We start from the raw sequence: 23,735 nt of genomic DNA on the forward strand, positions 1-23,735 counted from the left end.
AACTGATGGATAATTCTGTGAACAAATTCCTTATCTTAATTCATTATCCTTCAGTCATAATGGTAATGAGTTGCTACGCTGTACTTCACAAACATACGTAAGTTGGGTCACTGTGCTAAACAAGAGCGGCATGGGGAGAAATGGAATCTGTTTTTGGTAGAGTAGATTTGTTTCTACATCTCAAGATTGGTTTTAAAAAAAAAAGGTTTTTTTTCAACTCCAGATGTTTTAATATGCCATTCAGTCATAATAAATTCACTTTGTTTTAAAAAAAATGGTAGGAGGAAGATTTCCATGAAGTTTCTCAATTGATGAAACCTAGTTTCCTATGGGAAATGAACATCCCAGTCATATTGAAAATATATCCAGAAAAAAATCAAGTTTATCATGTCAGGTTGTCAAGGCAACCCCATTTACTTTCAATATCCTCCAAAATAAATGAAGAAGAGCTAGACAGCTAAACCTAAAAAGTGTTCAATAAATACCTTGGGTGATGATGATGATGATGATGAGGTCGATGATGAAATCTGTTTCTCATGGGACACCGGGACAAAAATTGTGTGCGTGGATGAAATTAAATGTATTTATGAACCCAACCAGGGAGAGAGAAGGAGAGAGAGAGTGGTTGAAGTCGTCCTTTAGTTGCATAAGTGTCTTGGTCATGAATTTATTTATATTTAAATATTTATTTATTGTTCCTCCTCCTTCATTTTGGTCAAGGAAATAATGGAAAATTTAGACTTCTGTACGCTTATTCTCACCTAGAAATGTCTTCTGTTAGCATTTTATTTCCTAACATTGGTCATTAGAGGAATATAAAATTGGATCGTTTCTTCCAAAGAAATGCCATTTTCTAGAGTAATCAGTCAGAAAAAGAGATCCTTGTATGTGCTTTGGCCCCTTATATATTTATAGCAATTCACATAATGAGATATTGGTTCATTTGATGTTGTTTAAACAATTTTTGTGTACACTAACGTAATCAAAGACGTTTGTACTACAAGGAAGTTTCATGTTTTCAGGCTTTTATCATTATTTAAATTGATCTTTCTAAACAGGTCATTTTTACACCCTGGAAGGACAAAATGATGCTCTTCTTTGTGGTAACAGCTCAGATGCAGGGTAAGACTGTGCCTTCTCTACTGTCCCTTGTATGTGACTTAACCTCCATTGATCTTCTTCCTTCTCAATGCTCTCTCCTAATAAGAGCCTCCCTCTTACAGAAGATTTAATTTTAAAAACTGCATTTCTTCTAAGCCTCTGCATCCAGGAATTGTCTCTCCCTTTTACTGTATTGTCTACCAATAAAGCAAAACTTTAATGCTTTTTCAAAAAGCAAGATCACAACACGAGGCTAAAAGTATTTAGAACCTGGATCAATAAATATGTTTGTGCGATATTCGTAGGGGTGCTAAATATATAACATTTCTGCTCTGGGTTTCACGCCAGCTTGAAACGGAAGATCCTAAAACAGGTGGGCCTGTCCTAGAAATGTTATATTTACATTAGCAAGTCTGTCATATTGTGCTCTCCTGAGCACTTAGTGCAGATCTCTGCAAACAGTAAGCTCTCAATAAATGTCATAGATTGATTGATTGGCACATTGTGGATGCTCAGTCAATAGGAACCAGCAATCATTGAAACACAGAGAAGTGGTAGAGAAACCTAGAATGATGTAGTTACCTCACTTATGTTTTCAGCTAGGGGAAAGGTTTTAGAATGTCCCCCATTTAAGGAAATCCTTGCCACCGCTGACCCTGGCATCCTGGCCTGGGCTGCAGATTTCCCCCGTTCGTGTAACTTCGTTTGATCTGTCGGTAGAGACTCAGGCTCATGTCACACCGTGCCTGCCTGAGCCCTCTGCAAGTTAAGATGGCCGGCAAAAAAGGCTACTATGCTGGCCGACTGGGATTGACTGCTCTGGACATTTGGAATACTGATTTGGAAATCCTGAGGGGCTGCACAATGTAATCAATCCTAATCAATTTTGTCTGGAAAGCGTGGCCGCTCTGTGTGTTCTTTCCATCAGTTTGTTTCTGTTCAGAAGGGCATTCACGTTCCCCACCACATTCCCTTAGAGATCCAGGTGTGTGGAGCAGATTGGCACATTTTATAAACTAGGATAGTGCGGGGAGAAAAGAATATATTTAGCATTCACAAAGAAACTTTGCGTGCAGGAAGTGCTCAAGAAATAGAATGAAACACATGACCTATATAATAACTATACTATCAATCAATCCACTGATTTACTGAGCACTTACTGTGTTCGGACCACATTGAATTCGATAAATCTGTTTTTCTTTCCTGTTAAGGAGATGAAAGCGCTTCCACATCTTTTCCCCCAATTATCCACAAAACATTGGATGACCTTTTCTTTTGTAATATCGAAACCCAGAGAGACCGTGGGCCTTGGCTACGAGGGCGCACTGCACAGGTTGTCTGATTCAGTAGTTTAGTTGTCTCCCCCAGAATATTCGCAAATTCAGAATCATTAAAAACAACAACAGAGTAAGCCGCGGCAAACACAGGTACTTAAAAGCAAAACATAGAAATATCTTCAAAGTAGTTTTTATGATACTTTTACCACACTGTTACTCTAGCTTCCTCCAAGGAGCTCTCCAGAGGCAGAACACCGGATTGGAGAGGTCGTTTACCTGGCATAGCATCTCTTATGTTTTATAAGCCTTATGAGCTCGCAGTCCAGAAAAGGGCTGAATTGCCACCTATAAACTTCTGTTTTGGCAAACACCTATTAAGATGCGATCTCCCTCCTCCCCCTTTGCTATCTGCAGCCAGTGTCCTGAAGGATACGTGTGTGTGAAAGCCGGTCGGAACCCTAACTATGGCTACACGAGCTTCGATACCTTCAGCTGGGCCTTCTTGTCCCTGTTTCGACTGATGACTCAGGACTTCTGGGAAAACCTTTACCAGCTGGTGAGCGCTGGGGGGGAAACAAGCACTTTTTGAAAGAAATGTGCGATAATGACATCAAACCACTTCAGATCCTTCATTTTTCCCCGAGGAGAGCATGCCTGCAGGTTCAGACGTAACGTCGACGGTGTAAAGAGCTGTTATCTTCTCTTCTACAGACCCTACGTGCGGCTGGCAAGACCTATATGATATTTTTTGTCCTGGTGATCTTCCTGGGCTCCTTCTACCTTATAAATTTAATTCTGGCTGTGGTCGCCATGGCCTATGAGGAACAGAATCAGGCAACGCTCGAAGAGGCGGAACAGAAAGAGGCCGAATTTCAGCAGATGCTGGAGCAGCTGAAAAAGCAACAGGAAGAAGCTCAGGTATTGCTGAACGGAAAGATTAAATTGGCTGTATCCTGATTATATGTATGACATAGGAGAAGCAGCGTGGCTTAGTGGATAGGCACGGGCCTGGGGGTCAGACGGTCACGGGTTCTAATTCCGGGTTCTACCTTAGTGCTTAAGACGAGTGTTTGGCACATAGTAAGCCCTTAAAAAGTACCATAATTATTGTTATTATCATTACTGACAGTACCCGTGAGGGTCACAGATACCTTTTTCAAATGGGCCCTCATGGATGTAATCAAAACTAGCCAATTTCCATTTGTTTGAGGACATTTTACAATTTGCATTATATTCTGTGATTGCTAGTGTTCAGGCAGTTTACTAACTGATTATTACTTTCATTGTTACGATTATAGTCGTATTCCTACCACACCTTCGTGGAATTATGCTTTTTAGTCCTATTTAACCCTTCACAATAATTTTGTTAAATCTAGGGCTCTAATTCCAGCCCTACCACTCACCTGATGAGTGACCTGGGTCAAGTCACTTGACTTCTCTGTGCCTCAGTTATCACATCTATAAAATACTCAATATTTAGGTAGTATTTTATCGTATTCCAATACCTGTTCTAAGAGAAGTGGCATGGCCTAATGGATAGAGCACAGGCCTGGGAGTCAGAAGAACTTGGGGTCTAATCCCAGCTCTGCCGCATGTCTTCCATGTGACCTTGGGCAAGTCACTTCTTCTCTGGATCTCAGTTACCTCACTATAAAATGGGGATTAAGAGTGTGAGCCTCTTGTGGAGACAGGGACCGTATACAACCAGATTAAATTATAGCTACTCCAGTGCTTAGAACAATGCTTGGGACTTAGTGAACACTTAACAAGTACCATGATTATTGTTATTAATATTATTATCATTTTCTTATCTGACCTACCCAAACACCACATCTGTGACCTATGATTTTATCTGCTATTTAGCCTTACTTAACTTAAAATCAGAGAATCATTGGTTGTAAAAAATGTTCTTATACTGACCCCCAGAGACAGTTGAAACCTGTTCTGAGTTGATGGAAAAGAAAGCATTTTAAGTTCATAAATAGCAGAATAATAATGATAACAGTAATAATTGTTAAACGCTTACTATGTGACAAACACTGCTTAGCGTAGGGACAGATACGAGTTAATCAGGTCCTACGTGGGGCTCACAGTCCAAGTAGGAGGGAGAACAGCGAATCGTCATTTTGCGGTCGGGGGAACCGAGGCACAGACGAGTGAAGTAACTTGTCCAAGGTCACACTGCAGAAAATTCTCCAAAGAGAGCTTATGGAAGTTGAACTCTAGCTTTCTTTGTCCTACGCTTGAAAGCCAGTGCTCCCACGTCTGTTAAGGTTGCAGATGAATGAGTCTGATCTTGTTTGGATCAAAGAGAATCGCTGTGCGGTACGTGAGGAGCAGTCTGGGCTCAAGAAAGGTCTAGAATGATAGTGTTGCTCATTATGAGAAGGGAACGTGTCTGCTCATTCTCTTGTGCTCGCCCAAGCACTTAGAACAGTGCTCTGTACCTCAGGTGATTATTGACACCGGGATTCAAAGAGTCCTTGCAAAATTATCCGTGGCTGTTTCTCTGGACCTTCCTGTCCTCGGTTTAGCTGGTTTCATTGCTACTTAGCGTTTTCACAGATAGAAAATTTACCCTCTTCAGAAAGGGGAAGTATAACCTTGGCGCTAATGGATATCAATGAAAATACTGGCACGTTCCAAAATCTCATCTGTCTTGCCTTATTTCAGGCTGCAGCGGCAGCGGCTGCATCAGCTGACTCGAGAGATTTCAGTGGAGCCGGGGGCGTAGGGGGTTTCTCGGAGAGTTCTTCAGCAGCATCAAAACTGAGCTCAAAAAGTGCAAAAGAGAGGAGAAACCGAAGGAAAAAAAAGAAACAGAAGGAACAATCTGGAGAAGAAGAGAAGGAGGAGGAGGAGGTCCGCAAATCTGAATCCGAAGACAGCATCAGGAAGAAAGGTTTCCGTTTTTCCATCGAAGGAAACAGGCTGACGTATGAAAAGAGGTTTTCTTCTCCCCATCAGGTATAGACCTTCGATTAAGCGAACTGTGCTGTACAATCACCGTGGTTGCTTTCCTAGAGAAATGCGGCGATCCCAACCGTGTGGGACCGCCTCCCCCTCCACCCTACAGTGGTGTCTCAGGAGGGAAGGAGATACGAAGAGATAACTTGTTAAATTAGGTTTTCAGTATTTTAAATGGCAAATGTTCTTCCTGTTTGCAGATTTAATGGCTATTAATAGTGTAGGCGCTGACCACTTTTTCATTATTGAACTAGAGATGCATTTAACTCACTTCCAGAGTTCACCAGCTGTTCAGTGCAGGAAATGACAGCACATTAATTCATCTGTAATTACAGAGGCATATGTAGGAGAAATATATAATGACTTGGGTTGGAATTAGACCGAGGTTGATAACCCAACCAACGTAGAAGGCCGAATAATAGCTAACTATCCCCAGGGCCTCACCCTTGTTTGCCGCATGTAGTTCTATCCCTTAAATGCTGACTCTATTTAAACCTGTAAATTAGGAGGTTTATGGGATTAAAACTAGTGAGTCAAATTTATTCCTATGGATGGGCTTCTTTTTTTAAATACATGCATCTCTCCACGTGGACCACTATCTAAAAAAAGCTGTAAATTACTAAGTACGTTCCCTGTATGAGTCTTAGCATCCTAATCCATTACTGATAGGACAGAAGGAAATTGATAATAGTAATAATAATAATGATGGTATTTGTAAAGCTTTTACTATGTGCCAAGCACTGTTCTAAGCACTGGGGTAGATACAAGGTAATCAGGTTGTCCCACATGGGGCTCACAGTCTTAATCCCCATTTGACAGATGAGGTAACTGAGGCATGGAGAAGTGAAGTGACTTGCCCAAGGTCACACAGCAGACAAGTGGTAGAGGCAGGGTTAGAACCTACGACCACTGACTCCCAAGCCTGGGTTCTTGCCACTAAGCCACGCTGCTTCTCTAATAATGGAACTAGTCATATTTTGTATTTGACAAAATGGGTGAACACCCAGATGACCTTCCCCTTATAAGAGCTCCCCACGGCAACAGGAGAAAGTCTCACGAGAGGCCACATTTCTCTTGGCTGTGCAGGCTTCAGAGTGAGCTATTTTGTGGAGAAACTGAATACGAAGCATTTTCCCTCCCCCTGGGGCCCAGAAACTTCAGAGGGGAGCTCTCAGAACAAGTAATAAAGGCTTCCCCCAGTCTAAAGTTTGATTGCTAGCAAAAATCCACACAGGACACCCTCCATCACATGTGTATTTTGAAATTTTTTAATGCCATTTTACTGATCAATTTCAAAATGGATGGAGAAACAAATTTTACCCACTCTCAAATTTTCACCTTCCTTGCCAGTGTCTTAGCAGCAGCAAGAGCCAATATAGATCATATTTTCCATTTGAATTTAAGTTTTTATTTGCCTACAGCTTCAATTTGTTGTTTTGCAGAGACTTCCACTGGTCATCTAGTTTAATTCTCGATGTCTCTAAGCAAGACTTTGCCTAAATAGTCTTCATTCCTGAAGTTGTGGTTGCTATTTATATGCAGCTTTGCAGGGTGTCTGCATTTATATTAGTGTGACAAAAAATTTATAGTTCCTTACCTAGTGGATTGTATTATCCCAGTAAATAATAATGATGGTGTTTGATAAGAGCTGACTATATACCTAACACAGTACTAAGCGCTAGGTGGATGCACGATAATCAGGTTGGATGCACGATAATCAGGTTGGATGCAGTCTCTGACCCACATGGGGCTTGCCATCTAAGTAAACAATTTTACAGTTTCCTGAACTTTTAAGAAAGCTTTTCTTAGATGGCTAGGAGACAGCCACAGGGGTGTGCTTTAAAATCCTCCAAACAGGTCTGGAAAGAGAATTGTAGCGAAGGAAATGATAAAAAAAACTACATTGCAAAGGAAGTGTAATAATAATAATAATAATGTTGGTATTTGTTACGCGCTTACTATGTGCCGAGCACTGTTCTAAGCGCTGGGGTGGATACGGGGTAATCACCTTGTCCCACGTGGGGCTCACGGTCTTAATCCCCATTTTACAGATGAGGTCACTGAGGCACCGAGAAGTGAAGTGACTTGCCCACAGTCACACAGCTGACAGGTGGCGGAGCCGAGATTAGAACCCATGACCTCTAACTCCTAAGGCCGGGCTCTTTCCACTGAGACCCGTTGCTTCCCGAAGTGGCTCCCTACATTTCCCAATGTCCACTGGAGCATTCTGAGAGGAATTTCCATTCTCTGTCATAGATGCTTTTGTACTGGGGCTTTTGTAGAGCTAGCGAAAGGATGCCGGCTTGACTTTCTCCCATTTCTTTTCCTCTGGTGGGTAGCTGAATAGAGGGAGCGTGCATTTAAATTTTAGTCCCTGTTCAGTCCTGGGCAGCCAGGCATCCCCGATCTCATGGAGCATGTACTTCTCAATATAGCAGTTATAGCTATTCTATAAACATTTGGTATTTTCTTATTATGGTCCTCCAAAGCTTTGAAATGCTTCTCGGAATATAATCCTAAAATATAACCCTAACAGTTACTGCTGGCTCCAGAAAGCTCATACTTTTTCTTTACTTTTTTTGTCCTTTTAGTCTTGAAAGTAGGATCCATGTTCCCTAGTAATGTATCATGGTTTTAATGATTTTTCTTTCCCAGATCTCTATTTGGGACATTTGGTTGCTATGAGAACGTTTTATCTTGGAAGCACCAGATAACGATATAAAATGGAAGCTACTAAGGTTTCATGAATGCCATACAGATTCAATGTTCATGGAGTCATCCCTGTTGTTAGAAATCAAAGAGAGGAACAAAAATACACATGTAAACAATACCCCTGCTTAACAATTTCAGTATTTAAACCTTGGAAGGAACAGTCAGCATTTTTTTTTCTGTAGACCTGCACAATCTCAGCATTCTGCCATCTCTGTTAATGAGAGAATTGTGACAAGCCCCTAGGAAGTCTCCATAAAGAACAGCAAAGGAAGAGGTTCAGGAGAGCAGACACCTAGGCTCGAAAGAGATGAATGGATAGAGTACAATTTAACAGAGTTGGTAGGCACATGCCATGCCTACAATGAGATTACAGCTCTCTGAATTAGTGAAAAGCACAATTTTGCTCTGGGACAGAGCAAGAAAGCAGTGAAATTTATTTCTGTGCATATTGAATGTTTTTCAAACTATTCAGCAATGACGATCTCAGTATTACAAAAAGCCCGCTCATCCAGGAACTAAGACAGGAGTGGAGGTTTTATTTATTTATTTTTAAAAGTTACATGTAAAATTTTGAATGAATAGCAGAAACTCCCATTTTGAAAGCGACTGCAAAATCCAACAAATTCACATTTTCAGAAAACTCCACAAAAGAGTGGTACATCATATACAGTGTGTTAGAAGCAGTCGTTAGCTCCGCAAATAGAGAAAGATGAATTGAGATCTCAGTTGTTAGAAAAAGGAAAAATCACTCTCTTGGGCAGTCCCTCCTAAAGGGAAAGCCAATCGGCAAAACTACCAGGTATTTAGCTAGTAGCCCCATCCGGACACAGCCAATCACAGGGGAATGGAAAAAGAAGAGGGAACTGATTAATTGTGGAAAAGAAGCCCTTCCACCTTTGCAGATTAGAATGGGGATTGAGGAACCCTTATAATAATGTTGGTATTTATTAAGCACTTACTATGTGCAGAGCACTGTTCTAAGCACTGGAGTATACACAGGGTAATCAGGTTGTCCCACCTGAGGCTCACAGTCTTCATCCCCATTTTACAGATAAGGTAACTGAGGCACAGAGAAGTTAAGAGACACAGCTGACAAGTGGCAGAGCCGGGATGACGGGACACAGGAGAAAAGGTTCTCCAGGTTGACGGGGAGGGGGGCCCCAGGAGCTAAGATTCTTGAGGAATGAGATTGCCCCTGAAGGGGAAGAAAACGATTGTATAGAGCAATAGCTGCTGCTGCTGCACCCTAGCACCAGAAAATCACAAGGGAAGAATCTCGAGGTGGTGAAAGTGAAACCTGGGGCTCTCCTAGAAAGCTTGAGAAAAATGGACTAGAAGAATGTGTCCATTAGGACTCATGCAGAAAAGTAGGAAAGAAGTGGAGAGGAAAGGTCACCCTTGAGGGAACGTTTTAGAGGGAAGGGAAAGTTGGTTTGCATCTGAGTTCTTTTAACTTTTTTACCTAATTTATTCAGTGACATTAGTTCTATTTAAAGCCAGTTAAAGCTCTAACCTCTTGTTCGGATTTGGTAGGTGATGCAAAGGGAACTTCTTTGCTAGAGGTGTTTGCCTGGCAAGCTGAGAGAGGGGATGGTTATAAGAACACCTCTCCTTATTTCACCAAGCACTGCAGAGCCAGTTTGTAAATGATCCCAAATGATCACTTTGATGTTCCGCGTGTAGGGTGATCGTAGTAGCCTAAGAAGTAGACAGTTGAAGTTTGCTAAATTGAGGTCCCCTGTTCCCTCTTGTTCCTGCAAGAGGAATAAATTGGGGGGGGAGGGGGACTTTACATCCCATGGATACTATCAGGTTTCCAAGCCCATCCTGAGGTGGCTGTTTTGAAAGCTAGAAACACTGAGGCAACCCTGATCTTCCCCCAGCATATTTCAAAATACAAAAATACTCTGAGTAGCATAGTTGATCTAAAGATTCCGTAGGCAGGCATTGTGAAAAACAAAAAAATTTCCATGCCGAATATAAAGCTGGAGTGATGTCATCATCATATCATCAGCAGGATATATTGAGCCCCTTTCTATGTGCAGAGCACTGTACTAAGTGCTTGGGAGACAGTAGAGTTGGCAGACACATTCCCTGCCCATATTCTGAGCCAGTCTTCTGGTAGGTAGGCCAAAGAAGTTCGACCTGACATTATTATCAGAGCTGTAGTTAGCTCAGGTTCAGAGTATCAAAGCTTTGCCAAAACTCTTTCTTTTCTTTCCTTCTTCTTTTTTTCATTTCTAAACAGTATACAGTGACCTAATCACTGATTTCTTTGACCTCTTTATTTTGGCACTGCTGAGGTTAGGTTAATAATAACTATACTATTTAAGAAAATAGTCATGATTCTGTATTGTGAATCCAGATTTGGGGTGCAAATGGGTCCTTTTAATTCAATGTGCAGCAAACTTCCTTAGAGGGGGAAAAACTGTGAAAAGCAAGGAGTGAATAAAGCAGTTCTTTCCAGCTTGATTTGTTTTTATTTATTCATGAAGACTGGTAGTAAAAAATTCAGAAGGAAGAAGAGCAAAGATTCCACTAAGCAGCTTTTTGAACTATAATTAAACAGAACTAGGAGGAAGATTGATTTTATTTTTCTCCAAGATAAAGTCAGCGTCTCCGCTCTCGGGGTCCCCAGTGATCTCATGAAATGTTTATGTTTATCCCCCAGGAATTGAAATATGTATAAGGACATGTTTAACTACTTTTCCTGGACCGATATTCTGGATCAGCCTCTGATTTTGGTGCCCACATTAGTGAAGAAGAATAGAGTTTTATGGTTTACGGATTATCGGCTAACAATCCTCTGTGTGTGTATGTGTGTGTGGGTGCGTATGTGTGCATCTGTGTTTGTTTCAGTCTTTGCTGAGCATCCGTGGCTCCCTCTTCTCTCCGAGGAGAAACAGCAGGACAAGCATTTTCAGCTTCCGAGGTCGAGCAAAGGATGTCGGCTCAGAAAATGACTTTGCCGACGATGAGCACAGCACTTTCGAAGACAACGACAGCAGGAGAGATTCCCTCTTCGTCCCGCACAGACACGGAGAAAGGCGCCATAGTAACGTTAGCCAGGCCAGCAGGTCGTCTCGGGTGCTGCCGGTGCTCCCAGTGAACGGGAAGATGCACAGCTCTGTGGACTGTAATGGGGTCGTTTCCCTGGTCGGTGGACCGTCCGCACTTACATCACCCACAGGGCAACTCATGCCAGAGGTGACGATCATTCTTCCTGCTAACGCTGCGCATGTGGGAATGAGCAAAGTATTTTTTTGTTTTCTAACCAAAGTTTGACTTAATGGGATCCGAGTGATGACTGGGATGGTTAATTGGAAGCTTTTTTCTTGGTAATGGCACTAGTTCCTGGTAATCTACAGGTCAATTTTGAAACAAGAGTGTTTCTGGGAGCTTGACTTCTGAAGAGCCTAATTAAGAGAATTCCTCCGTCGTCGTAACCACAGTGTGGTGTTTGAAAAACAGACTTGTAACTAGCAAGATAAAATATCCAAACAATGGCTCAATTTTAAGAGTAAATAAATCAAATGTATTTAAATCAAACCAATTCACTCACGTTTAGCCAGTAATCTAAATAACAGGTTAAACATCTAAATCAGATAAAAATCTGATATTCTCCTGAGGAAAAAAAATAGTTAGAAATGAAGCCACCGTAAACACATTAGCCTCTATATTTCTCCATATGGATTCTCACCTTTAGGCACCATTGTCTTGAACTTTAAGAAAGTTATAAGCTCTTAGTACAGTATTCTGCACACGGTGAACATTCATTGAATACCACTGGTTGATTGATACTTTACAAGTCAATGAACTGTTTAGTTGCTGTTCATTTGCCATGGCACTTTTCTTACTAATTTTCCTGATCTGTGGGGACAGAGGCTACTCTTATTTGCCAGGAATTAATTCACTAACTAAGGCAGATACACCACAGATAGTCATTAGTTTCACAGGGTCGAAAAGGCCATTCAGTGTTTTGCATGCTTTAGGAGTTTTATTTGCAGCCAAAAGGGGAGGAAAGAGTTTTTCAGTAAAAAGTGGCAAAGGAGGAAAAAGAAAAAAAATCACCGTAATCCTCCATATGCTTATTGTTAAAAGCAAAAACATTGCCATTTTACTGCTGTTATAAATCCAATCTGCAAGCCTGAATATTTTGGCAAAAATATGTGCTATTTAGCTGTTTATCTCTGTCCTTTTCAAAAACCGTTTCTTGTAGGGAATTTGACATATTCCCTACTGGGAAAAGATAAAATAATCTCTCAAAGTAATTTGAGAAGTTTAGGTTGACTTTAAGGAAGAACTTTTTTATTAAGAAATGGTAGTGAAACACTGGAATGAGTTTGTGAAGTGGATTATGGGGTCTCCTTTCTGAAGGTCTTTAAAAATAAGAGTGCTTCATCTGCCAGATTGTCAGGTAGTCCTGGCCAGAGAGGGACGTGAGCTATCATTTCTTAATGCACCTTTTGACTCCCATTCTGAAGTGTGCTTGAGTGTTAAAATGTATCAACTGTGAGCTATTCAGTGTGTGCGTAATAAAGGCATCGACGTGTTTAAAAAAGAATACTATGGAGAAATCCGAGGCTCTTGGAGTTTTCCAGAGCTCCATAGCATCTGGAGAGGTGATGGGTGATTATGGCTCAGCGGTTGAGTGATATATATTAAGTTCTTACTGGTTGCAGATTCTGTCAAAAAAAAAAAAAAATTACCCAGGGGATAAATTAGACATGGTCCCAGATCCTCAAGGGAGGGTCTAAAGCCTAAAGCCTAAGGAAGGAGAGAAGAGGCAGGTGGCAGACACATAAGGAAGAATGAAACAATGAAAATAATATAAAAGACAAGGTCAATGATCTATACATCAAGAGGTAGAGGACACCGTGGCTAGGAGAGTTCTGAGTTCCTGTGGTCAGAGTCCAGTGTTGGCAGGTGCAGTCACAGTACAGATGTTGACCACTCGCCTTCTCACAGTTCTCAAAGCCGCTGCCACGGCTTCTCAACTTCAACTTCCAGAGCCTCTATCCCACATGTCAGGCCACAGAAGTCCAGTGTAAGAAGATGTGCATGGATATTTGGAATGGATAGTAAAACTGGAGAAGTAGAGGGAGGGGAAATGGAGAAATTAATCTGGGAAGCCTTCATGGAAGAAGGTAATTTTTAGTACAGATTTAAAGTCAAAAGTGGTGTGGTTTAATGTAATAGAAGGGTCAGTGTGAGAAATACACTTGGACAAATCAGGGAGCCCAAACTGGAGGGGAGCAAGAGAAGAGAGAAGCTCGTTGTGAGGGGTAGCCTTGAAGCTCAGGGTTAAGACGTTTAATTTGATGTGTGTGGTAACTGGGGATTAATCTAGGCTTTTCAGGCAGAGACTGATGTGATGCGATGAGATCAACACTTGAGAGAGATGAATCTCACTGCTTCGCGTCCGATAGAGTGGAGCGGAGCGGCTGCAGTGATAGTTGGGAGATGACATACTTGTGGCAGGAGGGATGGAGCATTATGGTCGAAATATTATGCTTGAAATATTATGCTCAGGAAGAATCGGCAGAACTGGGTGACAGATTGAATGTGTGGTTGTGGTACTGAAGAGTGGGGGTGGCTGAGACAGGAGGTAAAGGTGACTCAAAGGAGATGGGAAGGATGGATGGTGTTGACAGAAATGGGAAAATTAGAGCGTTACGAGGAAAAATTAGCAATTTGGTTTTGAGATGCATTAAAATTAGCTAAGATTAATAGCCTAAGAAATCACAAGCATGTTTTTGTAGCAAACAGACTGACTGGATTCCTGTAGGGAAGGAGGCACTGGAAAGGAGAGAGGAAAAAAATAAACATTTGAGCTCAGCACTTGTCTTCATTTTAATGTAACCCATTTTCCTTCCTTTCACCGCTCCAGTCAGGTGAAAGTCTATTGTGATGTTGAAGGCACCTGCATTCTAATCCCAGCCCCACCACTGATCTGCTGGGTGACTTTAGGCAAGTCACTGAACTTTTCTGTGCCTCAGTTTCCTCATCTGTAAAGTGGGAATGAAAACTCTGAGCCTCATGTGGGATGTGGACTGTGTCCAAACTGATTAGCTTTTGTCTTTCACAGTGCTTAGTTCAGTGCCTAGCACATAGTAAGCACTTAACAAATACCACAGGACAAAAGGGCCCCTTGAGATGATTTTATAGGTTGCCCGTGCAGCACACAGTTTCGTACTTTTCAGTATCAAACAAGAAAATTAAACCGCCTTTAGATTCACCTAGTCGACAGGAAAAAATATATCTCTAAGATGCGTAGCTTGAATTTTTTTTAGGCTTGAAAGAGCAAAGTTGTCAGATTGATACATTTTCCCTCTGTGGCTCCTGAAGATGACAGTTTTTTTATGTGTGTATTTCATTCTCAGGGTACCACTACAGAAACAGAAATGAGAAAGAGACGGTCAAGTTCTTACCATGTTTCCATGGATTTACTAGAAGATCCTTCAGCAAGGCAAAGAGCAATGAGTATAGCCAGCATATTAACGAACACCATGGAAGGTATACAACAGATTTTATATCACGGTTACTAAGTCAGTATAAAGAACATAATATGTTTGTATGAAGTGCCACTGTTGACAGTCTTTTGTGTATTTAATCAAGTGTGTGTGTCTGTTATTTTGTTGAAGCTTTCTGTGTGGTACAGATATAGCCTTCAGAAAGTTTGAAGGTAAACTCGATATAGTTTTTCCTCATAGAAGGTGATGTCCCAAAACGATGAGAAAACAGATTTTGGTGATGATGATTAATTCCCTTACCCCAGTTTTTCAGGGTGAGCTACTCTTGCTGTGGAATAGATTCCTTTTTCCATCAGGAAATGAAGCATATTTTAGGTTAGCTTAGTACCCGCCGAGTCATTTCAGAATGAAAGGAATTGCATTCCCCTGCCTAGGGCCGCGGGCCGGAAGTACATTCCACTTCTGGGTGGCTGCAGTTTGGCTCTACATTTGAGATCTTAGTGCTCTACTTGTGAACACTCACGTGTTGGGTGTTCAGTTCATAACACACATATAACTTCGCCCACCAAACTTCGCCTGGTGCACTCTGTGCCTGAGTGAGAAAGTGACTGTCAGGGATGAGAGAGGGAAGCGGCGCCTCGGCAAGCCACTGGCACCATAATCCATTCCTCTGCGCAGGTTCTCGGTCCTGAAGTCTCAGGGCTGAGGCTCATCCGTCGTTCCCGACGGGAGACTCCATCATCATCATCGTCATCATCATCATTTCATAATGTAAGTCTGCTAACACTTCGAATTCCATTTCCCTCGGAAATACTTCCTCTAAAATGTGTCTCCTCTTCCTTTCTTGCCTACTACTCCTGTAGAGGGAGAGTGTCCGTGCCCGATGCGCTCACTGCAGTTTTGCTTCTGTTCCTCCGAGCGTGGCCCAATGCTTTTGAAAGGAATACCGAATCTCAGGGATAACAACTTAAGAAGGCAGAGGTATAAGCGTTCACAGCCATAGAAATGTGTGGCGTTCCTGTCAGGTTCAATATGTGTCACCCTCGAGTAGTGGGCGTTAAAGAAACCCAGTTTGATGATGTCATAATGCAGAAACAGAAATCGTTTCAGTGATTTCTCCTGGATATTAAACTGTAGTACATTCTTCTCCAACCTCGCCTGCCGTTAGCTTGCACTCCCTCTTCCCCCCAGCTGCCAGTAGCTTGCTCCACCCTATCCCTCCAGGTAAAGTCTTTGGAAGATTCTCTGGTCTTCTGCTCCTTGCCATAGCAAAACCACTGAGAGGAAGCTGCCAGTGGTTCTGCTACCGATGTCAGCAGTATGTCTGCTCCTTAAAGCAGGAAGTAGAGAAGGAGACAGGGTAAGTCAAAATCATAGTAATACTTTGCACTTTTGATACTATTAAGCTGAATCAAACAGAGAAAAGCCTCTCAAAAGAGCACCACCAGCTCGAACTCTTGCTGAAGGTAAACTTTCAGTTTTCTATCTTGAATTCAGCATCCCAGCTAGTATCTCAGGCAAGCTGCTAGCATCCATCTTTCGTCCAATACATACTACTGAATAGAGGTCCCTGAGAAGTTGTGGAATGGAATGGAGGGTCTGATTCGGTGCTTATAAGCGGAGCGTTGCGGAGGACGTTTTCCTGCCATACGTAACCTTGCTCTTGATCTCCTTTCCTTTATGATTGAGACTTTGTTGGTCTGAGTTGCTGTTTTTTATTTTCCTTTTCATGTAACTGGTTCTTCTTTCCTTTTCCCTTTGCCTGTTCTCCTCGTGTTAAATTTACTTTTTGGCTGAATTGTTTTAAGGTGATTTTTATTCCGGTACCCAAATAGCTCCTCCTCTTTCCTGGCGTGAAAAGAATGGTGCTGCTAATTAAGACGTTATGCTGAATTTGCCCTCTCCTTGTTTTCTCAGCTTCCTTCCGCTACATTTGCTTAATAAAAGGCAGTTTTTTAAAAAAGAGAACTTTTCAGAACCACACTGCAAAAAAAATACGGTTGTGCACAGGAAAAGATAATTCTGCTGGTTTCTCTTTAATATCAAGACTTTACACCCAATTGTTAACAATGAACTTCATTCCAAAATGTAACTGAGAAAAATTTCTATAGTAAATGAAAACCTATGGGACATAATCACCCAGTGGGAAACTTCAAGAACACATTAAAAGTGAAGTGTTTTCATTAGATAGATTTTAATTTAAACTGGCTGAATTTGGTAACTTTGGTAAATCCTTGGCTATAGAGTTTAACCTCAGAGGAGGCTACACTAGTTAGAAATCCATTCCTGTTGACTTCTCATAAAAATGCTCTGGGGGACATTGTAGGACCCTGAAAATGGGCAACCCATATACTTTAGTGTTGCCAAATTGATCTGATTTACATTTCCAGACCTCCTAGAAGGGGGGCCATCCATCAATTCATTCTGAACTAGGGCAGTTTCCATTAGTACTTAGATGATTTTAGCATGGCTTGGGCAAAAGAGCAGTTAATTTGGTGCACACCCCTTTCAGATGACCAGCTTTTAGGCAGTGAATATCTCTAGCTGTGAAATTGGCAGGAGCCTTCATCCACTTGAACTCACTCCCTTCCTGCTCCATAGCTGATTATCAGTTCTATTCTCCAGTGGAAAGGAGTGGAAAGTGTCATGTCCAGCTGTGTTGACTAGGCTCCTATGTGTATTCATTCATTCATTCATTCAACTCAATCATATTTATTGAGCACTTACTGTTTGCAAAGCACTGTACTAAGCACTTGGGAGAGTACGATATAACAACAGACACATTCCTGCCCACAACGAGCTCAGAGGCTAGAAGGGGAGACAGACATAAATATAAGTAAATAAATTGCAGATACACAATTCACTTATCTGTTCATTTATTTATGTACTAGTGCTCCCTTGTCTCTCTAAGCAGGAACGAAGTGGGACTGAAACTCTAATGGGAGGAGAAGTATTGACAATTGTTCAGTTGTTTCCAGGACTTCCACAGGTCCTTTTTTCATAGCTAGTGAACTGGAGAAGGGCAAGGTTAGTTGTAGTAATAGCATTTATTGAGCGTCCCCTTTAGGATAGTGCCCTGTATTAAGTGCTTGGGAAGTATAAAACCAAGAAGTGACAAATCCACTGTCCATCAGGAACTTCGACTCTAATGGGAGAGACTAACATCAGAATATTTCAAATGTATTCAAAGAAAATATTGTAATGTATATTCGTAGTTCTTCAATCAGTCAGTCATATTTATTGAGTGGTTACTGGATGCAGAGCACTGGACTAAGCACTTGGGCTAGAGATTGTAGAAACATTCCCTGCCCACAGAGAGCTTACAGTCTGGGGGAGGAGACATAAGTGCTAAGGGTAGGTATAGATAAGTACATAAGTGCTTAAGGTGGTTGATGGGGTTTATATGACTTGGGTTTCTGGGAATTAAGGAATCTTGTTGGAGGAAGTGAGATTTCAGGAAAGGTTTTGAATATGGCATTATAATTTAATTGTATTCTACTCACAAGGTTGTAAAAAGCAACAGAGGGGTTCAGCAGATTGATTGAGGAGATATTAGACAGGAAAAACATCTGAGATGATCTGAAATGGAGTTTTGTTAAGATACCCTATCCTTGGAACAGTGGAGTGAGAATGCCCTAAAATGCTTAATATATGATGTCATTGTCACATCATTTGAATCCTGAAGAACTGAAAACTCATTTTTGTTAGTCTGTTGTGCCAGTTTGGTTCTTTTACGTAAGCCTGAAATGAAGGCTGTTTGAAAAATCAGCAGATATGCATTATCACGCCCTTCCATTCTTTCTCTTACAGAACTTGAAGAATCCAGACAGAAATGCCCACCATGTTGGTATAAATTCGCCAACATGTGCTTGATCTGGGACTGCTGGGAACCCTGGTTGAAAGTGAAGCACATAGTCAATCTGATTGTGATGGATCCATTTGTAGATCTCGCCATCACCATCTGCATTGTCTTAAACACCCTGTTCATGGCCATGGAGCATTATCCCATGACTGAAGAATTCAGTCATGTACTTTCTGTGGGAAACCTGGTAAGATCACCTGGTAGTTTTGTTTTCTTTAATATAACATATGATCTCTTCAGATCTAACAAACATTCTTTACATTTGGTCTATCAATATTATTTATTGAGTGTCCACTGTGTAAAGAGCACTGCATTAAGTCATTAGGAGAGTACCGTCCCTATCCAGAAAGAGCATATAGTAAATAGCAAAAACCACAACAAAATGACTTCAGGTAAGGACGGAAAAAGGGGACTAATATAACACATAAATGAATAATGAAATGACGAGTATATATGTATATGTCCCTCTATATTTGGCTGTACCTAACCTTGTCTGAGTCAGCAAAATGTTGTCTATCCTGCAACCCCTAAACCAAACCTCAGTCATTCTCAACAAGAATGCAACGAGAATATTTTCTAATTGTAACATATATATTTTTAAAAATTTTTCTGGTACTAAGTGGATAGATTTTTCTGATAGGACAGATTCAGATTTGGCTTTCCAAGTAGCAAATTCTCACAGACAGCAAAAAGACCAAATTTTGCTGCCTCAGACAAGGTGAGCGATAGCCAAATATATTGGGAATGCTTTCATTCTTGTACAAGGTACCTCTAGCTTTTACCCTATATTAAGCAAAATGTATTGTGCATAATTTTCTACTGAAACAATGCAGTAGACCCAAGGAGTGCAGTAATGCCATACAGTGAAATTGTTACACTACTGAAATGTCAGTAGAATATAAATATGTGAATCATAGACAGCCTGTAGATGCCTGTTGCCTACCTGCTGTCTGGGAGTATGAAGGGAGGGGATGAAATCCGGAAGTATTTCTTCCCCACCCGAACCCAGTTGTGGAGGCACAACAGGAGAGGAAATTTGAGAATGGCCTAATGGTCATAGGACCATTATCAACACTCGTGATCTTTTTATGTATGGATAAGGTGGCATCTTTCTGGAAGGTAATTTGATGTCATGGATCACACCAATATTTGATAACTCAAAAATGTATAAAATTTACTGGAATTATCAGTTACTTTTTCTGTTGAATAAATACCTGTAATTTCATGAGGTGTATGGCATTCTGGTGAACAAATGTTTTTTCCCTTTTAGGTCTTTACTGGGATCTTCACAGCAGAAATGTTCCTGAAGATAATTGCCATGGATCCATATTACTATTTCCAAGAGGGCTGGAATATCTTTGATGGTTTTATCGTCAGCCTTAGTTTAATGGAGCTTGGGTTGGCTAACGTGGAAGGATTATCAGTTCTTCGCTCTTTCAGATTGGTAAACAAACTAGGCATTATTGACATTTTGTTGTTATCAGCCACTTCTAAATTTCATTTTTAAAGTTTATGTGGCCTAACTTTGCATACTCAATTGAGTGGTCTCTATTTTTTTCCAATGCATTTTTGAATATTGCCACCCTTAGGTGTCTGACAATTCCTTTGGTATAAAGTTCTTAAGCTTTTATGGATGTTCCATTACATTGCCTGTACCAGTGTATTTCCCAAGAGCTTTATTCATAAAAATATTTTCTTCCTCTAAAAGAAGATGAACTCCCAGGTAGTATCTGTATCACTCTGCATTTTCCTATTTGAAAAATGCTTTGTAATTTTATATACAGAATAGACTATATTTACTTCTTGGAGGATTTGTTAAAGCAAATATGTCATTTGACTTTGCCCTTTCTGCTGATATATTTTGCTGTTGTATTTTATTCTAAATTTCCTCCATTTTGTTTATATTGAAGAATATTTGAGGCTAAGTACTAGGTGCTTTCCACATGAAGATATCTGTTCCTGCCTGAGTGCAACCTCTCTATTACCAGTTTCTCCAGCAGTGAAGTTGTTGATGGGGTTATCTTTCTCTTATGCTTTTGGAGTCCTCCTTTTTAGTAGGTTGTTAGCCATAGGACTTACCCAGCTTTATATGAAGGTTAACTGGTGTCCAACTTGGAACCTCCAAGAAAGTTGTGGTTCTTTTGGCAGGTACGGTGTCCCAGTATGGTGGGTGTAATTTAGAGAAAGCCTTTAGCACATCACAAGTGATGGGCCAGTCGGTAAACATATTTCTCAATAACTGCCACATATTCATTATGTCCAGAGAGTGGTGAGGTCAGTGCCTTGATTTTAGACCTTATAAGGCTTAATTCTCTGAGTGTGATTGCATTTCTCAAGCAATAAGTTGAGTCACTTTTTCAGGCCAATATGATTTAATTTTTTAGTTGCTAGTAAATTACTAAACTACTCTAAATATATTAAATTGTTTTCATTGCTCCTTAATGTTCCATAGTGATCTGGAAGAGTTAAACCACCTCTGGACAAAGTGTCTGATCTACTTGCAGAAATTAATTTATACCTTGAGAAGGCTAAGATATTTATACTTCTGAAGCCATAGCTACTGATCAAATAGCACTGGTCATTTATGTCCAGGTATCTTAGCAGATCTACCCACTTTCCATGAAAAAGAGTCCTCAAGAACATAACTAAATTTTAAAACAAAGCCAAAGAGAAAAACTCTGTATGGATTTAAAAGAAGAGCATCTTTTGCATCCTGAAGTCATTATTTGCACTTGGAGATTTTGGCCAAAAGCAATGGATGTACCTTAAAAAATACACATATTTTGCCGGAACTTCTTTGTAAATGATTCTTGTAAATGATTCCTTGATTCTCTGGGGCAGATTAATTGCCAGACCCTGCCAGGAAATCTCATGTGATTTTTCCCTTTGGGGAAAAATTTGGGTTTTGTTCATCTCTCTGAAGCAGGTATCTTTAAAGATATCAGTTGGAAAATGTGGACTCTCTCACTATAAATTATGAAACAACTTTTACAAACTCCCATTTTTTTCTAGAAGGTGTTGCATGGTTTATAACTATTTAACAGTAAATACCCTGTCACTCTTGTTTTCCAGCTTCGAGTTTTTAAATTGGCAAAATCTTGGCCCACATTGAATATGCTAATAAAGATAATTGGCAACTCAGTGGGGGCTCTGGGAAACTTGACCTTGGTGCTGGCTATCATTGTCTTCATCTTCGCCGTGGTCGGGATGCAGCTCTTTGGGAAGAGCTACAAAGAATGTGTCTGCAAGATCTCCAGTGACTGTGAGCTCCCACGCTGGCACATGTATGACTTCTTCCACTCTTTCCTGATTGTGTTCCGTGTTCTGTGTGGAGAGTGGATAGAGACCATGTGGGACTGTATGGAAGTTGCTGGCCAGACCATGTGCCTTACTGTCTTCATGATGGTCATGGTGATTGGAAATCTGGTGGTATGTAATAAATATATTTTCTTAGTTTTTTTAAAACCAAAAATTCTGCAGATTTGCAATAATCAGAATTAACCATTTCCTCCTGCCCCCTACTGTGATATGTTTTTCATAAAGGTATTACATGTTCTTTAAAACACAAGAGTGCCTTCTGACTGTGTTCTCAATCGCTGATATCTATTGAGTTCTTACGGTGTGCAGAGCGCTGTACTAAGTGCTTGGAAGGACAAAATACAACAAAGCTGGAAGTCCACAAGGAGCTTACAGTCTAGAGGGGAAGACAGACATTAAATTATGGATATGTAGATAGATCCTGAGGGTGGTACAACTTTCTTATGCTTAAAGGATTCAGATCCAAGTGCACAGGTGACTCAGAAGGGAGAGGGAGTAGAGGGAAATGAGGGCTTAGCTGGGGAAGGCCTCTTCAAGGAGATGTGATTCTAATAAGACTTTGAAGGTGAGGAGACTGGGTCAGTAGTGAAATAGGTGAGAAAGAATGAGTAGGTCGGCATTAGAGGAGCCAAATGTTCAGTGTAGATTGTAGTAGGACTTCAGTGAGGTAAGATAGGAGGGGATGAGGTAATTGAATGCTTTTAAGCCGAAGGTGAGAAATTTATGTTTGATGTGAAAATGGGCAACCACTGGCAGTTGTTGAGGAGTGGTGATACGTTGACTGAATGTTTTAATTAGAAAAATTAACTGGGCAGCAGGACTGGGGAGAAGCAGGAGGCAGGGAGGTCATCGACGAGGCTGAGGCAGTAATCAAGGGGAGATAGGTTAAGTGCTTGGGTCAGCATATTGGCAGTGTGGATGTAGATGAAAAGTGGATTTTAGTGATTTGGTGGCAGATTAAATATGTGGGTTTAATGAGAGAGATGAGTCAAGGATACTGCTCCCACACCCTACTGCAGCACTTGCACTTGATTTGCATACTTTGTTCCCTCAGCCCAGCACTTAGGTACCTATCCATAAATTATTTATTTGTATTAATGTCTGTCTCCCCATCTAGACTCTAAGCTTCTTGTGAGCAGGGAATGTGGCTATTTTACTCTCCCGAGCACTTAATATGGTGCTCTGCACACAGTAAGCACTCTATAAGTACAGTTGATTTATTGAAGATAATGCCAAGGTTATGGGCTTGTGAGACAGGGAGGCTAGAGGGAAGGACAGGGTTTGGGTGGATAGATGAAGAGCTCTGTTTTGGACATGTTAAGTCTGAGGTGTCGGTGAGGCATCCAAGTAGAAATGTCCTGAAGCCAGTTGGAAATTTCAAACTGCATAGAAGGAGAGAGGCTAGGGCTGGAGAGGTTGATTTGGTAATCGTCTGCATAGAGGTGATAGTTAAAGCCAAGGGAGTGAATGAATTCTCCAAGGGAGGGAGACTAGAAAGGGACCCGGAATTGAACAGTGAGGGACTCCCACAGTTAGAGGGTAGGAGGGAGAGGAGAAGCCTGAAAAAGATCAGTCAGAGGGACAGGAGAAGCAGGAGAGGACAGTGTGAGTGACACCAAGGTTAGATAATGTTTCCAGGAGAAGGGGTTGGTTCACAGTGTCAAAGGCAGCCGAGTGGTCGAGGAGGATTAGGATGGAGTAGAGGCCATTGGACCTGGCAAGAAGAAGGTCATTGGCGACTTTAGAGAAGGCTGTTTCCATGGAGTGAAGGGGATGGAAACCAGATTGGAAGGGATCAAGGAGAGAATTGGAGGAAAGGAAGTGGAGGCTGTCAGGGTAAACAACTCAATCAAGGAGTTTGGAGAAGAATGGTAGGAAGGAGATGGGAGCTAACTGGAGGGAGTCATGGTCAAAGGAGGATTTTTTTGGATAGGGGAGACATGAGCAAAAAATTAACAAGGCAGACACTTTTTTTCCTAAGTTCCAATTGGCTTTTGGATTTACTAAGCTGGCCCTAGGTAACTT

The 23,735-nt window shown here is 41.1% G+C and overlaps 1 protein-coding gene across 5 annotated transcripts in view; it reads left to right on the top strand.

The window, feature by feature from the left end:
• Positions 1-23,735, top strand: part of LOC100077291 (sodium channel protein type 2 subunit alpha) — a 90,326-nt gene that overhangs the window by 32,850 nt on the left and 33,741 nt on the right. For all 5 annotated transcript variants that reach the window (XM_001512671.4, XM_007671182.3, XM_007671183.3 and 2 more), the window contains 9 exons: positions 1,059-1,122; positions 2,793-2,934; positions 3,090-3,296; positions 5,052-5,345; positions 10,917-11,264; positions 14,441-14,573; positions 18,341-18,579; positions 19,663-19,836; positions 21,465-21,821. In XM_001512671.4, coding sequence (XP_001512721.1) covers positions 1,059-1,122; positions 2,793-2,934; positions 3,090-3,296; positions 5,052-5,345; positions 10,917-11,264; positions 14,441-14,573; positions 18,341-18,579; positions 19,663-19,836; positions 21,465-21,821 — 1,958 coding nt within the window. The remainder of the gene's footprint in view (positions 1-1,058; positions 1,123-2,792; positions 2,935-3,089; positions 3,297-5,051; positions 5,346-10,916; positions 11,265-14,440; positions 14,574-18,340; positions 18,580-19,662; positions 19,837-21,464; positions 21,822-23,735) is intronic.

This window comes from Ornithorhynchus anatinus, chromosome 9 (assembly GCF_004115215.2).
Source record: "Ornithorhynchus anatinus isolate Pmale09 chromosome 9, mOrnAna1.pri.v4, whole genome shotgun sequence".
NCBI lineage: Eukaryota > Metazoa > Chordata > Mammalia > Monotremata > Ornithorhynchidae > Ornithorhynchus > Ornithorhynchus anatinus.